This window comes from Felis catus, chromosome B4 (assembly GCF_018350175.1).
Source record: "Felis catus isolate Fca126 chromosome B4, F.catus_Fca126_mat1.0, whole genome shotgun sequence".
NCBI classification, from domain to species: Eukaryota; Metazoa; Chordata; class Mammalia; order Carnivora; family Felidae; genus Felis; species Felis catus.
Genome location: NC_058374.1, coordinates 137,104,652 through 137,123,423, shown reverse-complemented (window position 1 = coordinate 137,123,423; position 18,772 = coordinate 137,104,652). Strand labels below are relative to the sequence as shown.

The 18,772-nt window shown below is 54.0% G+C and overlaps 1 protein-coding gene and 2 long non-coding RNA genes across 3 annotated transcripts; all 3 read left to right on the top strand.

Moving 5' to 3' along the window:
* The first annotated feature begins 1,229 nt into the window (after positions 1-1,229).
* RTL6 (retrotransposon Gag like 6) lies at positions 1,230-6,196 on the top strand. The gene has a single exon (XM_045062497.1). The coding sequence runs from the start codon at positions 1,240-1,242 to the stop codon at positions 1,957-1,959; it is 720 nt and encodes a 239-aa protein (XP_044918432.1). The 5' UTR covers positions 1,230-1,239; the 3' UTR covers positions 1,960-6,196.
* Positions 6,197-7,444: 1,248 nt separating this feature from the next.
* Positions 7,445-9,495, top strand: LOC105260785. Its single transcript, XR_890572.3, has 2 exons — positions 7,445-8,198; positions 8,488-9,495. It is a non-coding gene; the product is annotated as an uncharacterized LOC105260785 (long non-coding RNA).
* Positions 9,496-10,879: 1,384 nt separating this feature from the next.
* On the top strand, positions 10,880-16,083 carry LOC109501841. The gene is made up of 2 exons (XR_002160166.3): positions 10,880-13,453; positions 13,854-16,083. It is a non-coding gene; the product is annotated as an uncharacterized LOC109501841 (long non-coding RNA).
* Positions 16,084-18,772: the final 2,689 nt, after the last annotated feature.

Here is an 18,772-nt window from a genome sequence, read left to right as displayed (position 1 = left end):
AAATTTTACTATTTGTTCTCTTCTGGTCGAGGGACTCTTGAGTGATACAAAGTGTTGTTTTTTTTTTTTTTAAGACTTCTCTGACATCAAAATTCGCCACAGTGAACATGTGGTTCGTTGAGTTTGTATCCAAGATACATTACGAAAAGCCAGCGTCACGAAAAATATATAATTACAACATATACGAAAAGACCTTTGCGGGCAGCCTTAGGAAGAGCTACAAACACAGGAAGGCATCCACCCCAATAATAAACAACACAGCCATCCCGGACGCCGCTGATTGGCTGCCGCGGAAGGACGCCGAGAGGTAGCCTTGGGAGGCGGGGCTGCGTGCGCCACTTCCGGGGCGGGGCTTCGGCCGCCGCCGCGCCCGCGGGAGCGGGCGGTCTCCATGGCAACCAGCGGGGCCCGCGCGCCGAGGCCCTCCCGCCGCCGCCTCCGCCGCCCCGCCCGCCCGGCCCGGCCCGCGCCCCGGCCGCCCGCGACCCGCCCTCCCTCCGCTGCGACCCCGACCCCGGCCCCGGCCCCGGCCCCCGCTCGTGCTCCCGCCCGAGGCCGCCCGCGCCCGCCTCCCGCCGCCGCCCCGGCCTGACCTGACCGGGAAGCAGTTCCGCGGGCCGCCGCCGCCGTGACTCATCGGCCCGCCCGCGTCCCCCGATCGGGCCATCTTGGTCGCGGCCGGCGCGGCAGACGGAGCCGCGGAGGAAGCCGGGGAGACCCAGGTACGCGCCCGCCGCCGGTCCCAGGGCCCCCCGCCGCCGCAGGTGCAGCGGCCCTTTGTTCTGCCCACGGTGGGCGCCGGGCCCCGCGCGGGGAGGGGGCTTCGGGCCCGGGCGCCCCCCTCCCCCACGCCGCGCCCTTTCCTTCTGCCCCTGTCTACGCAGTCCCAGACGTTTTCTAAAGCATCTTTTCCTCCCTCAGGGCCCAGAACAGTCCAACCCCCTGTGCAGCCCGCGCTGGCCGGGCGAGGTCCGCGATAAAGGAGCCGCCTCCGGAATCGGCGTCCGCAGGGCCTGCGCCACCTGCCCGGCGCCCGCTGTGCTCGTCCTCTGGGCTCCGACCGCCCTGCCTTCTTCTTGTTTGCCCTCTTCGGCCACCCTGCGTGTTGCACCCCGCCCTCTCCCCGATTCCCGTCCGGGCCTACCCCCATTTTAGCATCGCAGGGCCTCAGGTTCTGGGCTACGCGTACCCCCTTCTCCCAGCCCACCGGTCCCGGCCTTTGGCTGCCCTCTGGCCAACATGGTCCAACCCCAGACATCAAAAGCTGAAACCCCAGCCTCTGCCGCGTCTACCAATGCCCAGATGGATGACGTCATCGACACCCTGACCTCCCTGCGCCTCACCAACTCTGCGCTGAGGCGGGAGGCCTCCACCCTGCGGGCAGAGAAGGCCAATCTCACCAACATGCTGGAGAGCGTGATGGCAGAGCTGACCTTGTTACGCACCAGGGCCCGGATTCCGGGGGCCCTGCAGATCACCCCGCCCATCTCGGCGATTACCTCCAACGGGACCCGACCGATGACCACGCCTCCCACCTCCCTGCCCGAGCCCTTCTCCGGAGACCCGGGCCAGCTGGCAGGGTTCTTGATGCAAATGGACAGGTTCATGATCTTCCAGGCCTCCCGCTTCCCAGGCGAGGCCGAGCGCGTGGCGTTCCTTGTGTCCCGGCTGACCGGGGAGGCGGAGAAGTGGGCGATCCCCCACATGCAACCCGACAGCCCCTTGCGAAACAACTATCAGGGATTCCTGGCAGAGTTGCGGAGAACCTACAAGTCTCCACTGCGGCATGCGCGGCGCGCCCAAATCCGGAAGACTTCTGCCTCTAACCGGGCCGTGCGGGAGCGGCAGATGCTGTGCCGCCAGCTGGCTGCCACGGGCACGGGGCCCTGCCCCGTGCACCCAGCCTCCAACGGGACCAGCCCAGCTCCGGCCCTGCCCACCCGAGCCCGGAACCTTTAAGAATGGGCCACCACCCTGGTCGCATCTGCCGCCACGCAGACAGCATACGCACACCCTTTGCTCCGTAGAAGAGACGTCCATACAACGGCATCGCCCTGGTTTGAAGACCTTCCTCCCTGCCTCTCCCGACCTGTTCCACAAGGAGATCTTCCTTCCTCACTGTTGGGCGCCCTCTTACCCTCTTGGCTTCCTAGTGACCTGTGCTAGCTTTGTACCTAGAGCGCATGTGTCCCCTCTCTTGCTTGCAACCCCGGCTCCTCTAGCGACCACGGCTCTGCTACCCGGTCACAGCGACTCTGCAGCCTGCCGCGGACCGTTTGGGCTGATCTCTCCCGGCCTCGCCAGGTTCAGCGAGGCTCCTCCTCTGCCCTCTGCGGGGGCCCCCGTGGCAGCCCCACCCCCAGCTGCCCTGTTGGGGGTGACGAGCTCACTGATGCCCGAGGACGGCCGCTTGGGCGGGGCCGGTGCCTTGTTTGGGGGCCCTGGGGAGGGGAGTCTGGCTTCCCACCCCTAGCGATCACCAGCCCTGGCCGAGTGTTCGCTGCTGGGAGCGTAGTGCCAGCGTTTCTGGGGGGCAGGCTTCACCCTGCGCTCGGACACGTAGTCAGTACGCCCCCCCCCCCCCCCCCCCCCCCCCCGTCGCCGCTGGGAAAGACCGCTCATGCGGCTAAGGGAGGGGCCCCCAGAGGACGCACCCCAGTAGCGCCTGGCTTCAGCTGCCAGAGTTCCGACAGCGCGGGGAATCCTGGGGATCTGGAACTCACCTGCCACAGAAGGTCCTTGTGGCTTTGGATCGCCGAGCCGTTTCATCCAGCCACCAGAGACCGCACGTTTCACCCACATCCATGCCTCAGACCCACGGCCGGCTGAGGGGTGGGTGCCAGGGGCTCACTCCGCCGCCCCGGGCCTCCAGTGGGAATCCCCACCGGCTCCCAGCGTGTGCTCGCCCCCTCCTCTTTGCCCCGTATCACTTGGTGGCAGCCCTGTCTAGCTTGAGACCTGTTCCTGTCTCCACGCGGGTGACATGTGGCCTTCACCTCAGCCCCTTCAGCCACCCACACCGTCCGTAGGTCTCCAAAGCCTGTGTGTAGCATGCTCCCCCCCCCCCCCCCATGCCTGGGCTGTCCATCGGGTGCCCAGCCTTGGTCTAAGAAAGCGTGGACTCATAGCTGGAGACCCAGATCCTCTGGGACGCCTCATTAAGCACTTCCGGTAGGGGCCCTCGCCTCTGGCAGCCCCCCCAAGGCCTTGGTGGCATCTGTGAGGGGAAAGAGCTGTGGTCTACCCTGGTCCTAATGTGTACAGAATTGGAACTCGGGTCCTAATTCTGAGGGACAAAGCTGTACCTCTCAAGGTGGACGGCCTTTCGCTTCCTCACAGGGGACGCCCTGAAGTCACTTTCTAAACGAGACTTGGCCAAGCCCTTTGGACCGTGATGCGCTCGCCATACTCAATGCCAAACGAACCGCGTTTACGGGACCGCCGGGACCACGGGGGGGATGACGGGGTGTCTTGCCCTGGGTCCCTCCGCCCTGTGGTGAACGCTCCTGGCCTGACCACGGAAGGAGAGCCTCAGTGCCCACCCGAAGACCTGGGCGTCGGGATACCCAGAGGTCGGGTGCTGGGGTCCATCCTTTCTTCCTAAGAGTTTCGATGATGCTGGGGAAGGTGACTGCGTTCTTGAAGCGGCCACTGCCTTGCAAGGTCAAGGATATTCAGTGGCTGCTGGGGTCCGTGGACCCCTGCCGCCCACTCGTTGCAAACTCTTGTTAGCCCAATTGCCCTGCTGAACAACTGCCTGAAAACAGGCTTCAGGCCCCCCTGGATTCCAGCCACGGCTGTTCAGGTGGGACCATGGTGCTCTTTAAGCATGACTGGGGGGAGGACACACAGTGGGGCCACCATTCTGGGGGGGTGGGACCTCTGGTGGGGGGTGTACAGATCACTTTCTCTTTGTGCTCAGTGCCCTACTGTCTGCCTGCTAGGGGGAGGCGCCCCTCCGAGGAGGGGGTACGGGCGCCTGGGGGGGGGGCAAGGCGGCCTGCCGGGGGTAACAGACACCTCCAAGGTTTCCACGTGGCCCAGCTCGGCAAGGGTGGGAGCCCTCGCGCGGGAGCGGGGCGGGACCTGTGCCATCTCGCCGAGCCCGGGCCCGCCCACGTGGCACGTGGAAGTCCGCCGCGCTTGCGCCGCCCGCGGCGGGGCCGGGAGCCAGGCTGGCCGCGCCACCCGGCGGGCGCTGTCGTGCCCGGTCCAGGCCGCTGCCCCAGCTTCCTTTGGTTTGGTGAGTTGGGTTTCACCTGTGGGTGCTTGGCGTCTGCGGGCCGGGGACGGGTGCCATTGCACATCTGCGACCTTGACCGCTACCTGCAACTTTGGAAGTGAGTAGACGAGAGGCCCAGGGGGTCGCCCCCCATTGGGAGTCCCCACCCCGGTGGCGCTAGCGGAAGAGGGGGAGACCCGAACACCGTGCAGCCGAGAGCCAGACCACGTGACCGGGAGGGTCAAGCCGGAGAAGGAAGCGGGGGAGGGGAGCTGCTTTGTACATACTTGGGGGTTGTAATTTCTCTAAATTGCAGAGAACAGGTATTGGTTTCTAAAAGGGACAGGCAGTTAGTAGTGTTACACAGTGCATGTGGGGGGATGCTTTATGTTTTTCATGGTGTCGACATTATTCGAACTATATTGTGACTTTTCTGGTCTACACGATACCCCCTCTGGTAAGTAAGCCTTCGGGGCGTAACAGGGCATCGTTTGAGATGGCATTTCGAACAAGGGGTGAGTTCCTGGCTGAATGTATAGTGCGACCTCGGGATTAACTTAATGACCTAAAGCATTCTGGTGATGTCTGGGTAAAAGCAAAGACCCGTTTCAGGGGTGCCAGGTAAGTATATGATGAGTAAGCAATGACGGGGGTCCAAAAAGCCCCGAGAAGGCGCTGGTAAGACTTTCCTGGTGCACAGGCCCCTGCCCTCAAGGGGGGGGACACCGCTCGCTGGGTGACCGCGGTCCTGGCAGTTCGGCCCATGGGATGAGAAATATTAATGACGTTGGGCGCTTGCTTAGTCTGCCTTATGGGGGCAAGCCGTAGAGTTGTATAGAAGGACACCCCCTGGGGCCACCACCAGCAGTAGAGTTTAGGTGGGAGGATTAAGGTCCCCGTGCCAGGAAGCATTAGACGGGGGGCTTAGAGCTGAGGACAAGACGACTCTGCCGAAGGAAGAGCCGAGCACCGACTCCGGCAGCCGTGGTGGCTTGTGAACGTAGGGAGAGGATCGGGTGTAGGACAGGTCCGCGGTGTGGAGAGAGCTGACGACCCCCTGTCGTCCCTCGGGGTCCCAGCGTGGGGTGTGATGGCGGATGGCGCACTGCAGACGCGGTCGAAGGGATGGGAGGGACCCATCACGAACTCCTTCCCGTGAACAAGTAACCGCGCGCTTACCAGGTCTTTTCATCATCAACGCCAGCCTACACCTTCTAGAAGTTTTGGAAAATGAGGGAGAAAGTGGAAAAAGCAAAATTTTAACATTTTGGTGGCTCTCCCCCCAGGCCTCTCCCTTCTCCCCCCACCCCCCCATCATGGTTTTTCTTCTTTCTGTTCGGACATAGTTGTGACACTACCTTCTGTAATGATACGGTATCGTGTAGATGTTTTCACTTCTATCAGGGGCTCTCCCCCAGTACGTGTTATTGCTAACTTTAGTTTGAAATGGCCGTGTAAGCCGTCACGCAGCCGGACGGGAGTGCCCGTGGTTGGCCACCCGTGCCGTTTCTAACCTCTCGCGCTCAGAAATGGGAGAATTTCTTCATGCATCACGCTTTCCGCCGCTGTCGAGTTACTTCCTTAGGCTAGATTCTCAGAGGTGGGATTATCGAATTGATGCGAAAACCTTTGAGCCCCTCGTCACGTATTGACCAAATGGTTTCCAGAAACGTCTGTATCCATTGATGACACTGCCGCCAGCAAGGATGTACGTGCCCGCTACGCCATCTGGCCAGCTCCGAGCATTATCACCGGGCCGAACGTTGGCTGATCTGATCACGAAACGTAGCACTGCATTTCGGGTTGCGTCTCTTTGCTTTTCTAGCCCAGTTTGGCTAGCCAACATCTTTTCCATGTTAAGCAGGTGTATTTCCTCTTTTGTGGATTGTCAGCGTCCTTTGCTCTTATCTACTGGGGTCCGATAAATTTGTATGAGCTCGTTATATATTAAAGATATTAACCTGTCACGTGTCACACCGGCTGCTCGTGTGTCCAGCTTTTTACTTTTGTGCGTGTGCGTGTGTGTGTGTGTGTGCGTGTGACTGAAATTTTGACCTCTTGGAACAGCCGGCCCACTCTGCCGCTGGACCGTTTTGTCTGTTGTTAGACTCTAACGACAGACACAACGCAGGCACATGTGTTTTGTCCCTCTTGTTCTCGGCTGTATCGTTGTACCTGTAACCATGCCCGGCACGCCGCAGGCGCTCAGTAACCCTTTGCCAGGGTGTACGAGTGGCTGTGCTGGGTGGCGGGGGTTTGTGGGCGGGGGAGACAGGCCGCGGCCAACATGCTTGCAGACCAAGAGCGGTCCTCCAGCCTTCGCGTCTCCGAATCCCTTTGCGCCATTAAAAATCCCCTTAGGACCCCAAAGACCTTTTGCTTACGTAGAGCTTACTTATTAACACTTACCATATTGTAAATTAAATTGGAGACTGTTTGAAAATACTATTTGGAAAGTAAACTCATTACATGAGGACCGAAGTGGCCTGTTTTAGAGAAAACTGTGTTTCCCAAAACAAAACAAAAGAAAAAAACGAGCGAGAAGAGCGGCATTGTTTTCCATCTCGGCAACTTCCTCGGTGCCTGGCTGCATAGAAGACAGCTGGGGTCTCACACCTGCTTCAGCACTTAATCTGTTGCAAGATCACCTAGCAGGTAGCCTCTGAGAAATGCCGTGGTGCACTCACGAGGGAGAGTGGAAAAGGCGGAGAAGATTCGAGCGTCGTTGCAGAACCCGTCGGTCATCACAGGCAAGGGTCCTGCCCACTCAGAGCCGCTGGTGGGGGAAGAGCTGAGCATAGGCTCCTTCTGGCTCCTCTGTGGCCCCTTTCAGCGTTTTAAATGGAAGGTCTTTTCTTCCTAGAGTTAATACAGTTATTTCTGGAATTAGTCTGGCGTATAGTGGGAGGCGAGGCTCTAAATGGACTTCCTTCCAAATACTTAAACGTCCTGAAATCCTGTATTAATTAATCATCTATAATCAATTAATCACCCATTAATTCTTTCTGTGTGTTGCTTCCCTCATCACGTTTGAAAGTCTTCTCTGTTACAGGGGCCGGCTTTTCTGTTCTCTGCAGATGCACCGATTCCCCTCTGCCTCCCTTCTTTTTTTTTTTTTTAATTTTTTTTTCAACGTTTTATTTATTTTTGGGACAGAGAGAGAGACAGAGCATGAACGGGGGAGGGGCAGAGAGAGAGGGAGACACAGAATCGGAAACAGGCTCCAGGCTCTGAGCCATCAGCCCAGAGCCCGACGCGGGGCTCGAACCCACGGACCGCGAGATCGTGACCTGGCTGAAGTCGGACGCTTAACCGACTGCGCCACCCAGGCGCCCCTCTGCCTGCCTTCTTAAAACGACTTTGGTTTTATAATTCTTCGTATTCCTATCCAGGAGGGTTCTCCCCCTTGAGGCCTTCTTAATCTTCCTCACCCGATGAGCTTAACAATTCATTCTAAGGTTTCCCGAGATCTTGGGAACAGGTGCGGAGCTTGGAAAGGCGCGGCCGCTTTGGTGAGTGGTGTGGAGGGTGGAAGCCCGTGTCTGGGCAGCCCCTTCCTCCTACCAGCCCAGGCCCTTGCCCTTGGGGCCTCCGCTAACTGCTTCTCTATGACGGGTGGTGGTTTGGGAACGGGGTTAAAATCTGTGCCTCGACTGGCTAGTCTTGCCGATTCGGTGTCTTCTGCTACGGAAAGGTCTAGAATTCAGCTGGACACACTAGCATCCAACTGGCTGGCCCCAGATGTCCGATCCTAAGAGGGTCACAGGGTCCCAGCCACCCACCCCGCCTGACAGTGGAGGTACGGAGCTGAGGTCCCCCAGCCACCCCCCGCAGTGTGGCCCAACTTGAGACCAGGAGCCCGGGTTGGAACAAGGCCTGCCTCCTCAGTGGCTGCGTGACCCCTGCTTTTGCTTTGCGCTCAAAGGTACCCAATCTGGAGGAGTTCTGTCCAGGGGCCCGCTGAGTCTCCCTCTCGGTGAGTGTTGGCTCTATTCGTGTCGTCCCCGGGCCGGGAACCTTATGTCCCTCATCCGCACCTGCTCTGTTACCCGGGCCTTCCCATGCTTCTCCTAACAGCCCTCAGTCCGCCCCCTTCAGTCCTGCCTCCTGCCTCCCCTCGTGCTCTGAGTCCCGCGAAAAGACCGGGGTCAAATTTCCTCCTCCTAGAAGCCCTCCTAGAACAACACCCCACACCCACCCCAGGCTTACAGCTATTAAACACCATCACGTTATGTTATCCGGCTTATGTTTCTCTCCCCCACTAGACGGCGCGCTCCTAGAGGGCAGAGCTGGTGTCCCATGCGTACGTGTCCCCAGCACCCAGCCCCGGGGGCTGACAGAAAAGCCACCTGGGGAGACATTCAGTGGTTGACCAGAAGGACAGCACGACAGACAACAGCTGGGAGTCTTGGGTCCACATCACCCAGGCCACCTGCCAAGGAAAACTGGAACCTCCAGCCAGCCCCACACCCACTTGTCCTGTTTCCTTTCTTTACAAAACAGGATCACGCTGTACATGCTCATTAGCCTGTTTTTGTTTTGTTTTGTTTTCCCCTCACTTAATATGGGATGGGAACTTGCCAACATCATGACGTTTTTTGAAAATACGGTTGATAAGTGAATACTATTCTGTCTCTGGATTTGCCGCACTGGGCTCGCACCAGCCCCTTCCTTTTGGGAGGTAACTCACCTACAATCCTCATCGTCAAATGGAATTGCAGTAAGCATCCTGGCAGCTGAATGTTTCCCAGGGGATGTGGTCCTGTCGTCATTACGCTCCTGTCGTGAGTGTCCTTTAGACCGACTGACAGGTCATCGCTGCTGACAGGAGAGTCCGGTGGGGTTTTTATTGGACCACCTCACGGAGCACGGGGTAGCCTGTGTGCCTTTCAAGTGATCCCTTCGGGGTTTCACGGCGCCCAGCAGCATCTCCATCGAATGGCGACTGTCTGCCTCCAGAACAGATGCAGTGCGCCACCCAGGCTCCCGTCCGGGGCCGAAGCGCTCACTGACCCGGCGCTGGGGGCGTCGGTGGCCGACCGTCTCGGGCAGTTCTGCAGATGAAGGCACCGTCTCACCGCGGCCCTGCTTCCTTCCCTGTGGCTGCATACACGCAAGGGCTGGTCCACACGGGGTGACCCCAGAGCCCCCCGCGGGACTGCCCGGCCTGGAGACTGTGACCACACCGGCTTCTCCCCGACCAGTCCTGCTCCCTTCCCTCCCCGCCGGTGTTGACCTGGAGACCGCTTCCCAGTAAACGTCTCGCAGGCGAACCTTCGTCTCAGAGTCTGCGTCCCGGGGATGGTGGCCTGTGACCATCTGTCCCATCATTCAGACCTTGTGGCCTCCTTTTATTCGAGTTTCCAGAACTTCCCAACGTTATTTATTTTTTCATTTATATTTTGTTTTTTTAATTTACATCCAAATTAGTTAGCCTATGGTGCAACAATGATTTCAGGAGTCGATTCCTTAGTGCCCCTCCCCCATTGAGCCCCTCCCCCTCCCACAATCCCTCCTGTAACCCTCAGTTTGGTCTCCATATTTATGGGTCTCTTCTGTTTTGTCCCCCTCCCTGTTTTTATATTATTTTTGTTTCCCTTCCCTTATGTTCATCTGTTCTGTCTCTTGAAGTCCTCATAGGAGTGAAGTCATATGATTTTTGTCTTTCTCTGACTAATTTCACTTAGCATAATACCCTCCGCTTCCAGCCACGTAGTTGCCAATGGCAAGATTTCGTTCTTTTTGATCGCCGAGTAATACTCCATCGTGTATATATACCACATCTTTATCCACTCATCCATCGGTGGACATTTGGGCTCTTTCCACCCTTTGGCTCTTGTGGATCGTGCTGCTATAAACACGGGGGTGCCTGTGTGCCTTCGAAACAGCACCCCTGTATCCCGTGGATAAATGCCTAGTAGCGCGATTGCTGGGTCGTAGGGTAGGTCTATTTTTAATTTTTGAGAACCTCCACACTGTTTTCCAGAGCGGGGGCACCAGTTTGCCTTCCCACCAGCTGTGGGAAAAGGGTTCCTCTTTCTCTGCATCCTCGCCATCACCTGTTGTTGCCCGAGTTGTTAGTTTTAGCCATTCTGCCGAGTGTGAGTGGTATCTCATTGTGGTTTTGATTTGCATTTCCCTGATGATGAGTGGTGTTGAGCATCTTTTCACGTGTCGGTTGGCCATCCGGATGTCTTCCTGGGGAAGGTGTCTCTTCATGTCTTTTGCCCATTTCTTCACTGGATTATTTGTTTTTTGGGTGTTGAGTTTGATAAGTTCTTTGTAGATTTTGGATGCTAACCCTTTATCTGACGTGTCGTTTGCAAATATCTTCTCCCATTCCGTGAGTTGCCTTGTAGTTTTGCTGATTGTTTCCTTCGCTGTGCAGAAGAAGCTTTTTATTTCGATGAGGTCCCAACAGTTCATTTTTGCTTTTGTTTCCCTTGCCTCCGGAGACGTGTTGAGAAGGAAGTTGCTGCGACCAAGGTCAAAGAGGCTTTTGCCTGCTTTCTCCTCGAGGATGTTGATGGTGTCCTGTCTTATGTTTAGGTCTCTCATCCGTGTTGAGTTTATTTTTGTGTCCGGTGTGAGAAAGTGGTCCAGGTTCATTCTTCTGCAAGTCGCTGTCCAGTTTTCCCAGCACCGTTTGCTGAAGAGACCGTCTCTATTCCATTGGATGTTCTTTCCTGCTTTGTCAAGGGTGAGTTGGCCATACGTTTGCGGGTCCATTCTGGGTTCTGTATTCTGTTCCGTTGCTCCGAGTGTGCGTTTTGTCCCACCCGATGCCATTTGCTGCTACTGCTGTCCTCCGTCTTGCTCCTGACTTTCACGGGAAGCGTAACTGCCAGGCTGTCCCGGGTGTGTACTGTGTGGTCGGTGCCGTGCCGCCTCCCGTGACTCCGTCCACGTCCCCTCCGCAGCCCGAGGCAGTGCTGGTGTTCTCACAGCACCTGACGGGCAGAGACGTGGGTCCAGAGCCGGCGAATCACTGTCCACCGCCACGCGGCTGGAAGCGCCATTCCCGCCACCTGGACCTGGTCGCCGGATCCCTCTTTGCCTGCCTCCTCGCCACTGTCTAGTCTCTCACCTCTACCTGCTGCAGCTCCCGTGTGACACAGGCCGTTGTCCCAGCCACCGCCGGGTCTGTGCCGGACCCTCCCTCTTCAGCTCCAGGCACAGGACAGGAAAGACCACCAGCAGCACACACACACACACACACACACACACACACACACACTACTGGACGTATGGACACAAGCATTTGAATGTAATAAAGGGACCATCCCGCAGATCAGAAATGAAGACATCTCAACTGCGAAAGGCAGTGGTAACTGGGAGCTGTGTGCGTCTCCCAGCGAGTGGGGCCTAGAAGGTTTCCAGCCTCTTGCCTGCACTTGTGGCCGGAGGCCAGCTGCCCACCGTGCCCGGGGTCGCAGCTCAGCACCCGGGGGTCCAGGAGGAACCCCACACGGTGCGCGGCCCAGAGCGAGCAGGTCAGGGCCAAGGGTGCCCCCCGGGAGGACCCACGGGGACCACGGGAACCATCGTGCCCGGGCTTCTCCGCCAGAGCCCAGGGGCAGCGAGGCCCCGCAGGTGCGCGGTCCCTGCACCTGCCTCCACCTCCTGCCGCCCACTCCCGAGGACGCTCACCACCTCCGCGCGGGCTACAAGCTTTTCTCTATCCTCCCTCGATCTCTCTCTGGCGAACGTCATCACTTAGTACTTGTTGACTTGTTTGGATTATGGTAGCGTCCGTAGTGCAGGGTAGTATGCATAGCGTAAACTTAGAAAATCTAGAATATGTAAAAGATTAAAACTCCGCACGCTCGCCACCCGGAGAAACGTAGTTAACATTTCTATATATTCCCTCCTAGCCTTTTTTCACTTGCACACACACACTCGAGCGCAGGCACACACACGAGCACGTACAAGCACGTATGCATCCGCTCTTCCAAATGTGGGTTGTTAAAGGTAAACCTTAGAATGAAACAAAATTGCGTTAGAATTCTTATAAGAATTTAATTAATCCTATAAACGTCTTTGGGAAAAAAAAATGCACATCCCTGTGATGCTCACTCATCCATTCTGGGAACAGATTACAGTCCTCCATTCATTTACATCCTATTTTCGGTCCCATATGAAGTTTGTATTTTTATCCACATTGGTGCCATTTTTTTTTTTTTTTTGTAAATGTATTTGAGAGGGAGAGAGAGTGTGTGCGCCAGGAGGGGAGGGACCGAGAGAGAGGAGAGAGAGGATCCCAAGGAGGGTCTGGGCTCTCCGTGCAGAGACACCTGGGGCTCGAGCTCGCCAACCCTGAGATCGACCCTCAGATCGTGATCTGAGACGAAACCAAGAGTTCGACGTTTAACCAGCTGAGCCACCTGACGCCCCCACATGGGTGCCATTTTTAAAACAGATGCCATTTTTTTCCTATCGCCAATGACACACATCTCTTTTTTGTCCCCGATGGGTTTTGCACGGGCTGCATTAGAGAGACTGAGGCTGCATTATTTTTTATGTTGCCATTGTATGATATCTTAATTTTTTTTTTTTTTACAAGTTTTAAAGTTGATCCTCTTGGATTTTCGTATAATCTTATCCCCGGCAAATAAGAGTATTATCCACGACTTTCTAACATTGCGTAGCTTCGCCTTCTTCCCCTACTGCACGAACAAAGGCCGGGAGGAGACCCTTCACATGCCTGTCCTCCCGCTGGGAAATTCCCACTGAGAGGGCAGAGCCTGAAACCACAAGACTAAACTGGTCCCCGACGGTTGTCTGGCTGGCAGACCCCACGGTGTGGCTTGCCCAGGCCCTGGCACCCAGTGCCACCTGGCTTGTCGCTGGTCTTCACCAGGAGCCATCGGAAACCCATCACTGTCCCATGGGGCTGGTTCTCGGGCAGCGTGGCTGCTCCCCCTTTTCCCCTACCGCAGCCTCTGCTCCTGAGATCTCCCCACCCCAGTGGGCAGGCTCCTGGGGGCAGGAAGCAGCTTGTGACCCTAACTATCTCCCACAGCCTCCCTGAACCCCCAGGCGACCGATCGACCCCCGCATCACAAACGGCTTGACCCTGGTGCCTCTGTCAGGGGTCCTTCCCTAGGCTCCATGGCTTCTGGGTGTAGCTGTGGAGACTTCTGGATTCCAAACAGCAGTGTGTCCCTAGAAACCTGTTGGTCACACCCCAAGTGCCGCAATCAAGCTGATCAAAACTGCCAGCCCTCTCAGGTGATTGATCAGCATTTTCTTCTTCTTTAAAAAAAAATTATTTTTCACGTTTATTTAGTTTTGGGAGAGAGAGACAGACAGACAGAGTGCGAGTGGGGAAGGGACGGAGGGGGGAGACCCAGATCTGAAGCAGGTTCCAGGCTCCGAGCTGTCAGCACAGAGCCCGGGACTTAGACTCACGAACTGTGAGATCATGACCTGAGCCGGAGCTGGACGCTCAATGGACTGAGCCTCCCAGGCGCCCCAGATCAGCATTTTTCAATGATGGGAAAGGCTCGTGTGATTTGCCCGTGAGTCTCCAATGGCCACCGGGGCTCAGGACATCTGCTACGGCCTCCACCTGTCAGGAAAAGCCATCAATGGCTGAGGCAGGGCATTGAGCTGGGCTCTTCTCTTGCAGCCAAGACTCACACACGAGAAGAAAAGGCAGTGAATAAAGTGTATATTCTGGATTCAGGCGGCTGCTGACAAGCCTTGAGCGCCCACGCCGGAAGGGATTACACGTGCCCTTCCTTCTACCAGGACCAGAAGCTCGCGCAGCCTGGCTGGTTCTACACCAAACTTGGTTTCTCTTCTTCCTGCACCGAAAGCTCCCTTTCCCACTGGGTGGGAAGCGTCTTCCACGCTCCCTCCCCTTCTGCCAGTTTGACCAAGGCCCATGGTCAAGGCGCCCTTGGAAACCGAGTAGTGCCATGGGCGGTAGCATCCAATGGAGGGAGCCCGGGCCCGAGTCGCCGTTTGGGGGAGGGCCGCCAGGATCGCCGCAGGATGTGGCGAAGAAGAAAGCGCGCATCGGAGCAGCGACTGTGACTGCCACCCCCTCCCTGGGGGCATCACCAGCAGAGGTGGGCAGATGGGAGCGGGGTCAGGGGGCCAGGGTGGAGTGATCATGCCTTCTTCCCCTGAGCGGCCCCACCATGGGGGTCACCGTGGCCTGGCGAGGCCGACCGAGGTCCAGTCGAGAGAAGGCCTCGCCAGCCCCTTCAAGCCACCAGGCCTCCAGAGAGCTCTAGCCAGCCCCACGGAGAAGGAAGGGGACAAGGTCCCAAACTGTGTTTGAGCGGAACATTCTTTAGAAACAAACAGAGCCCGGTCTTAACCACCAAGAGACTGTTCTGCAGACAAAAATGGCAGGGGGGAAGCAGGAGGGGCCCGGCAGATCCCACTCGGATCAGGGGTTGGGAAGAAATGAAATTGTTTCTGTTTCTGTTCCTAACAAGTTGAGACTCTTCGATAAAGCGGTTACACGTAATGTACTTATGTTATGAAAAAAAAAAAACCCTCACAAAGCTATAAAATAAAATGAAAAGCAGAGAAAAACACTGGTATTCTCAATCCTAAAGGAGGTTTGAGGACACGAAAATCACCAAGTCAGAGTGATGCTGCCCCGAGCATTTCAGCTGCCTGGAGTGGTTTAGAAGAACCTTCGGAATCTGAATAAGAAAAACAAACACAATAGCCCATTGACTGTGTACCTGCTGTCTGCCAGGTGCTGTTCTAGAAGCTGAAGGGGTAACGGTAAGACAGAGGCACTGTCCCATTGGAATACTCATTCTTGTGAGAGAAGAATAACAAAGCCACCTGCTTATCATATTAGGGAAGGAGGGTAGGTGTGGTCTCTCCAAGTGGAGACTCTCTCCATCTGGTCTCTCCATATCCGAGTGGAGGCCCAAGGAAGGTGAAGGGGGCTCAGACTCAAACTTGGTCGAGGAATCAAAGAGGAAAAGTTATTAAAATCAGTGTTTAGTCTTTATTTTAATGTTTATTAATTTTTGAGAGAGAGAGAGAGAGAGAGAGAATGCCAAGCAGGTCCTTACTAGAGGACCAACACGGGGGTAGAACTCACTAACCTTGAGACCATGGTCTGAGCCAAAGTTGGACTCTCAACCGACTGAGCCGCCCGGGTGCCCCTAAAATCTGTGTTTAGTCCTAAGATCAATAGCATCTTAGACTCAAGGAAATAGTTGTGATTTTTTTCCAGCTTGGGGGTTACACTGAATATACAATTTTGTGTCCTTCATAAAACTGACCTCATATGATGCGTGTTTTACCATGTTGTTAAAAATGTTATTTGCAGCTAAGCTAAGGATTTCATAATGTTTCATTACATGGAGGTATGTAACTTTCATAGCTATTCTTCCCTGGCTTGTGATATATATTCATTTTTTTTAAAAATTGAGATATAAATTTACGTGCAGTGATACAGATAGAATTTACATACAGAACCTAAATTCATTCTTGGATATGTTTTGACAAATGTCTCTCCCATACAACCACCACCAAAATCAAGACGGAGAATTTCCATCACTCCAGAGAGTTCCCCGTGCCTTCTCCCAGATGGTCTCTTCTCATCTCTGCCACCGCTCTTTCAATTTCTACGCCCACGGATTGGCTTGGACTGTGCTGCAACTTAATATACACATGGACTCCTAGAGCGTGCGCTCTTTTGTATCCAGGCTTCTTCTGCTCATCACGTTGTATTTGAGATTCATCCGTGTTGGCATCGTTCGTTAGTGGCTCATTCTTGCTTATTGCTGATTAGTGCTCCATTCTGCAGGTAGACCATGTTCATGGACATCTAGGCCATTTCCAGGTTGAGCAAACATGAATAAAGTTGCTGTGAGCAGTTCCTTAGAAGTCTTTTTGTGCACCTGTGCTTCCATTTCTCTTGGGTAAATACCCAGGAGCTGAATCGCTGGGTCATAGGTAAGGTGTATCAAGTATAAGAAACGGCCAGCCTTTCTGTTGGTGTTAGCTGTGTATGAGAGTTCATGATGATGTACCTTTCTGTCTTCGCTTCGTACTGCCACTCATTTCTAATCTCAGCCTTTCTGGTGGGCGTTTAATCGCATCTCATAATGGCTTTAGTTTGCATTTCCTTGATTTCTAATGATGCTAAGCATTTTTTTTTTTTTTTTGGTACCAGCCATTGGTATATGTTCCTTTCCCCCCACCATTTTATGAAAAATTCCCAACATACATAGAAGTTGGGAAAAAAACTGTGTAGTAAACATCCATGTGTCCACCAACTAGATTTTATCAGTAACATTATGCTACATTTCCTGTATCGCATATCCATCCATCCATCCTTCTCCCCATCCTTGATAGATCTCTTGAATGTGTAGCAAAGTAGGTTAAAGATATGAGTACACTTCACTCCAAAGGACCTGAGAATGCATGTCACCAACTAGACTTCAGTATCTGTTTACAGTTCTTTGCTTCTGGGGGGTTAATTCACAGACAATGAAAGCATCGGTCTTAGGTCCACGGTTTAGCGGGTTTTGAAAAATGCACACACAGCCGTCAGCCAAGCCCCTATCAAGATACAGAACATCACCAGCCAGAAATTTCCCTAGTGCTCTACCCACCCCACCCCACCCCCAGTTCAAAAAACTTGTCAACCCACACGATGAAAAGATACTCTTTAATTTCTTCTTAAAAAATGTACTTTTGGGGCGCCTGGGTGGCGCAGTTGGTTAAGCGTCCGACTTCAGCTCAGGTCACGATCTCGCGGTCCGTGAGTTCGAGCCCCGCGTCGGGCTCTGGGCTGATGGCTCGGAGCCTGGAGCCTGTTTCCGATTCTGTGTCTCCCTCTCTCTCTGCCCCTCCCCCATTCATGCTCTGTCTCTCTCTGTCCCAAAAATAAATAAACGTTGAAAAACAAAATGTACTTTTGACTTTTACATGTAGGTCTCTGATTCATCTCAAGTAAATATTTTGTGGATGGTATGAGGGTTGAAATGTGTTTTTTTTTTCCCCCCGTATGGACATCCAATTGTTTTCGAAACACTTGTCGACTTTCTGTTTCTCCATTGGATGGCTTTAGTGACTTTATCTAAATCCAATGACCAACTATCATTCTCGATTACTGTGACTTTACAGTAAGCTTTGAACCCGGGGAGGGGGCGCGGGGGTGTGAATGCTGCAGTTGTCTCGCTTCCCCAGGTTGCTTTAGACGCTCCAGGTCTGTGCCGTGCAGTGTGGCGGGTCACTGGACCCACGTGTGGCTATTTAAATCACTAAAATTAAGTAAAACGGAAAGATTTGGTTCCTCACATACAGTAATCACATTTACAATGCTCAGTAGAACATTTCTATCATCATAGATCTATTTTGAGTCCTTTTCAGTTCTATATAAGTTTTAGAATCATTCCATCAATTTCTATTAATGAAGCCTGCTGGGACCTTGATGGGGGAAGAATTGAATTACAGAGGAAAGTGCTTGAGACTGACATCTTCCTAATGTTGAGTCTGATACAGGAATGTGGTTCCTCTCCCACTTAATTTAGGACTTTTTTTTTTTTCATTGTTTTCTCCACGGTTTTGTGGTTTTTAGTTAGTGGCCCTTACACGTGTATCACGAAAGGATTTTGCAATTCTTGACGCTATCGCACATGGAATCTTTTGAGAAATTTCATTTTGCAGTTGTTTGTTGCTAATGCCTAAGACCAAAGCTAAGTTCTCTAGTTGCTTTTATTCTGTGACTTTGTTAAATTCGGTTCATAGTTCTGGTAGGTATTTCCCAAACTCCTTAAGGTTTTCTACCTAGCAATCACGTCGTCTGCAGATAAAGAGAGTCTCTGTCCATTTTTTTCGTTCTTTGTGCTCTTATATTTCCTTTTTGAGCGCTTTACATTGTGGGGACTTGTAGTTCAATGTTATCCAGGAGTCATGGGAGCCAATAGCCTTGCCTTATTGCTGATCTTTGGGGGAATGTGGTTGATATTTCACCACTGGGTGTGATGTTAAGTACAAGGTTTCTCATACATGCTCTTTGTCAGACTCGTGAAATTTCCATCCCTCCCTCCGTGAGAGGGACTTTTTAAAATTTGTGAGAGTTTTTTGTTGTTGTTTTTTTTTAAATCATGAATGGGTGCTGAATGAGTGCTAAATGCTTTTTCTGCGACTCAGACAATCATATTTTTTTCCTCTTTTCCTCTGTGAATATGGGGAATTAAGCCGATAGCGTCTCCAATGATAAACCGAGCCTACCTTTTGGGTTAAATCCAACTTGGTGATTGAGCATTATCCCTTTTGTAAAATGTTACATCTGACTTGCTAATATCTTTTTTTACGTATCTTTCGTGGTTGTTACGAGGAAGGCTGTTGGTCTTTGATTGCCTTTTCTGCTGTGTCTTTCTTATTGGGGTTACGCTCACCTCATAAAACAGGCTGGGAGCTCTGCCCCTGTCTGTCTTCTGAGAGAGTTTGTGTAAGATTGTAGGATAGATACCCTCTGGGCCTGGAGTTGTGTTCACAGCCAAACGGAGTTTGGTAGCGGCTTCTGTTTCTTCAGGGGGCCAATTCGACTACCTGGTC

Coding starts and splice junctions, on each gene's coding strand:
- RTL6 (XM_045062497.1), top strand. CDS start 1,240: ATGGTCCAACCCCAGACATCAAAAGCTGAAACCCCAGCCTCTGCCGCG.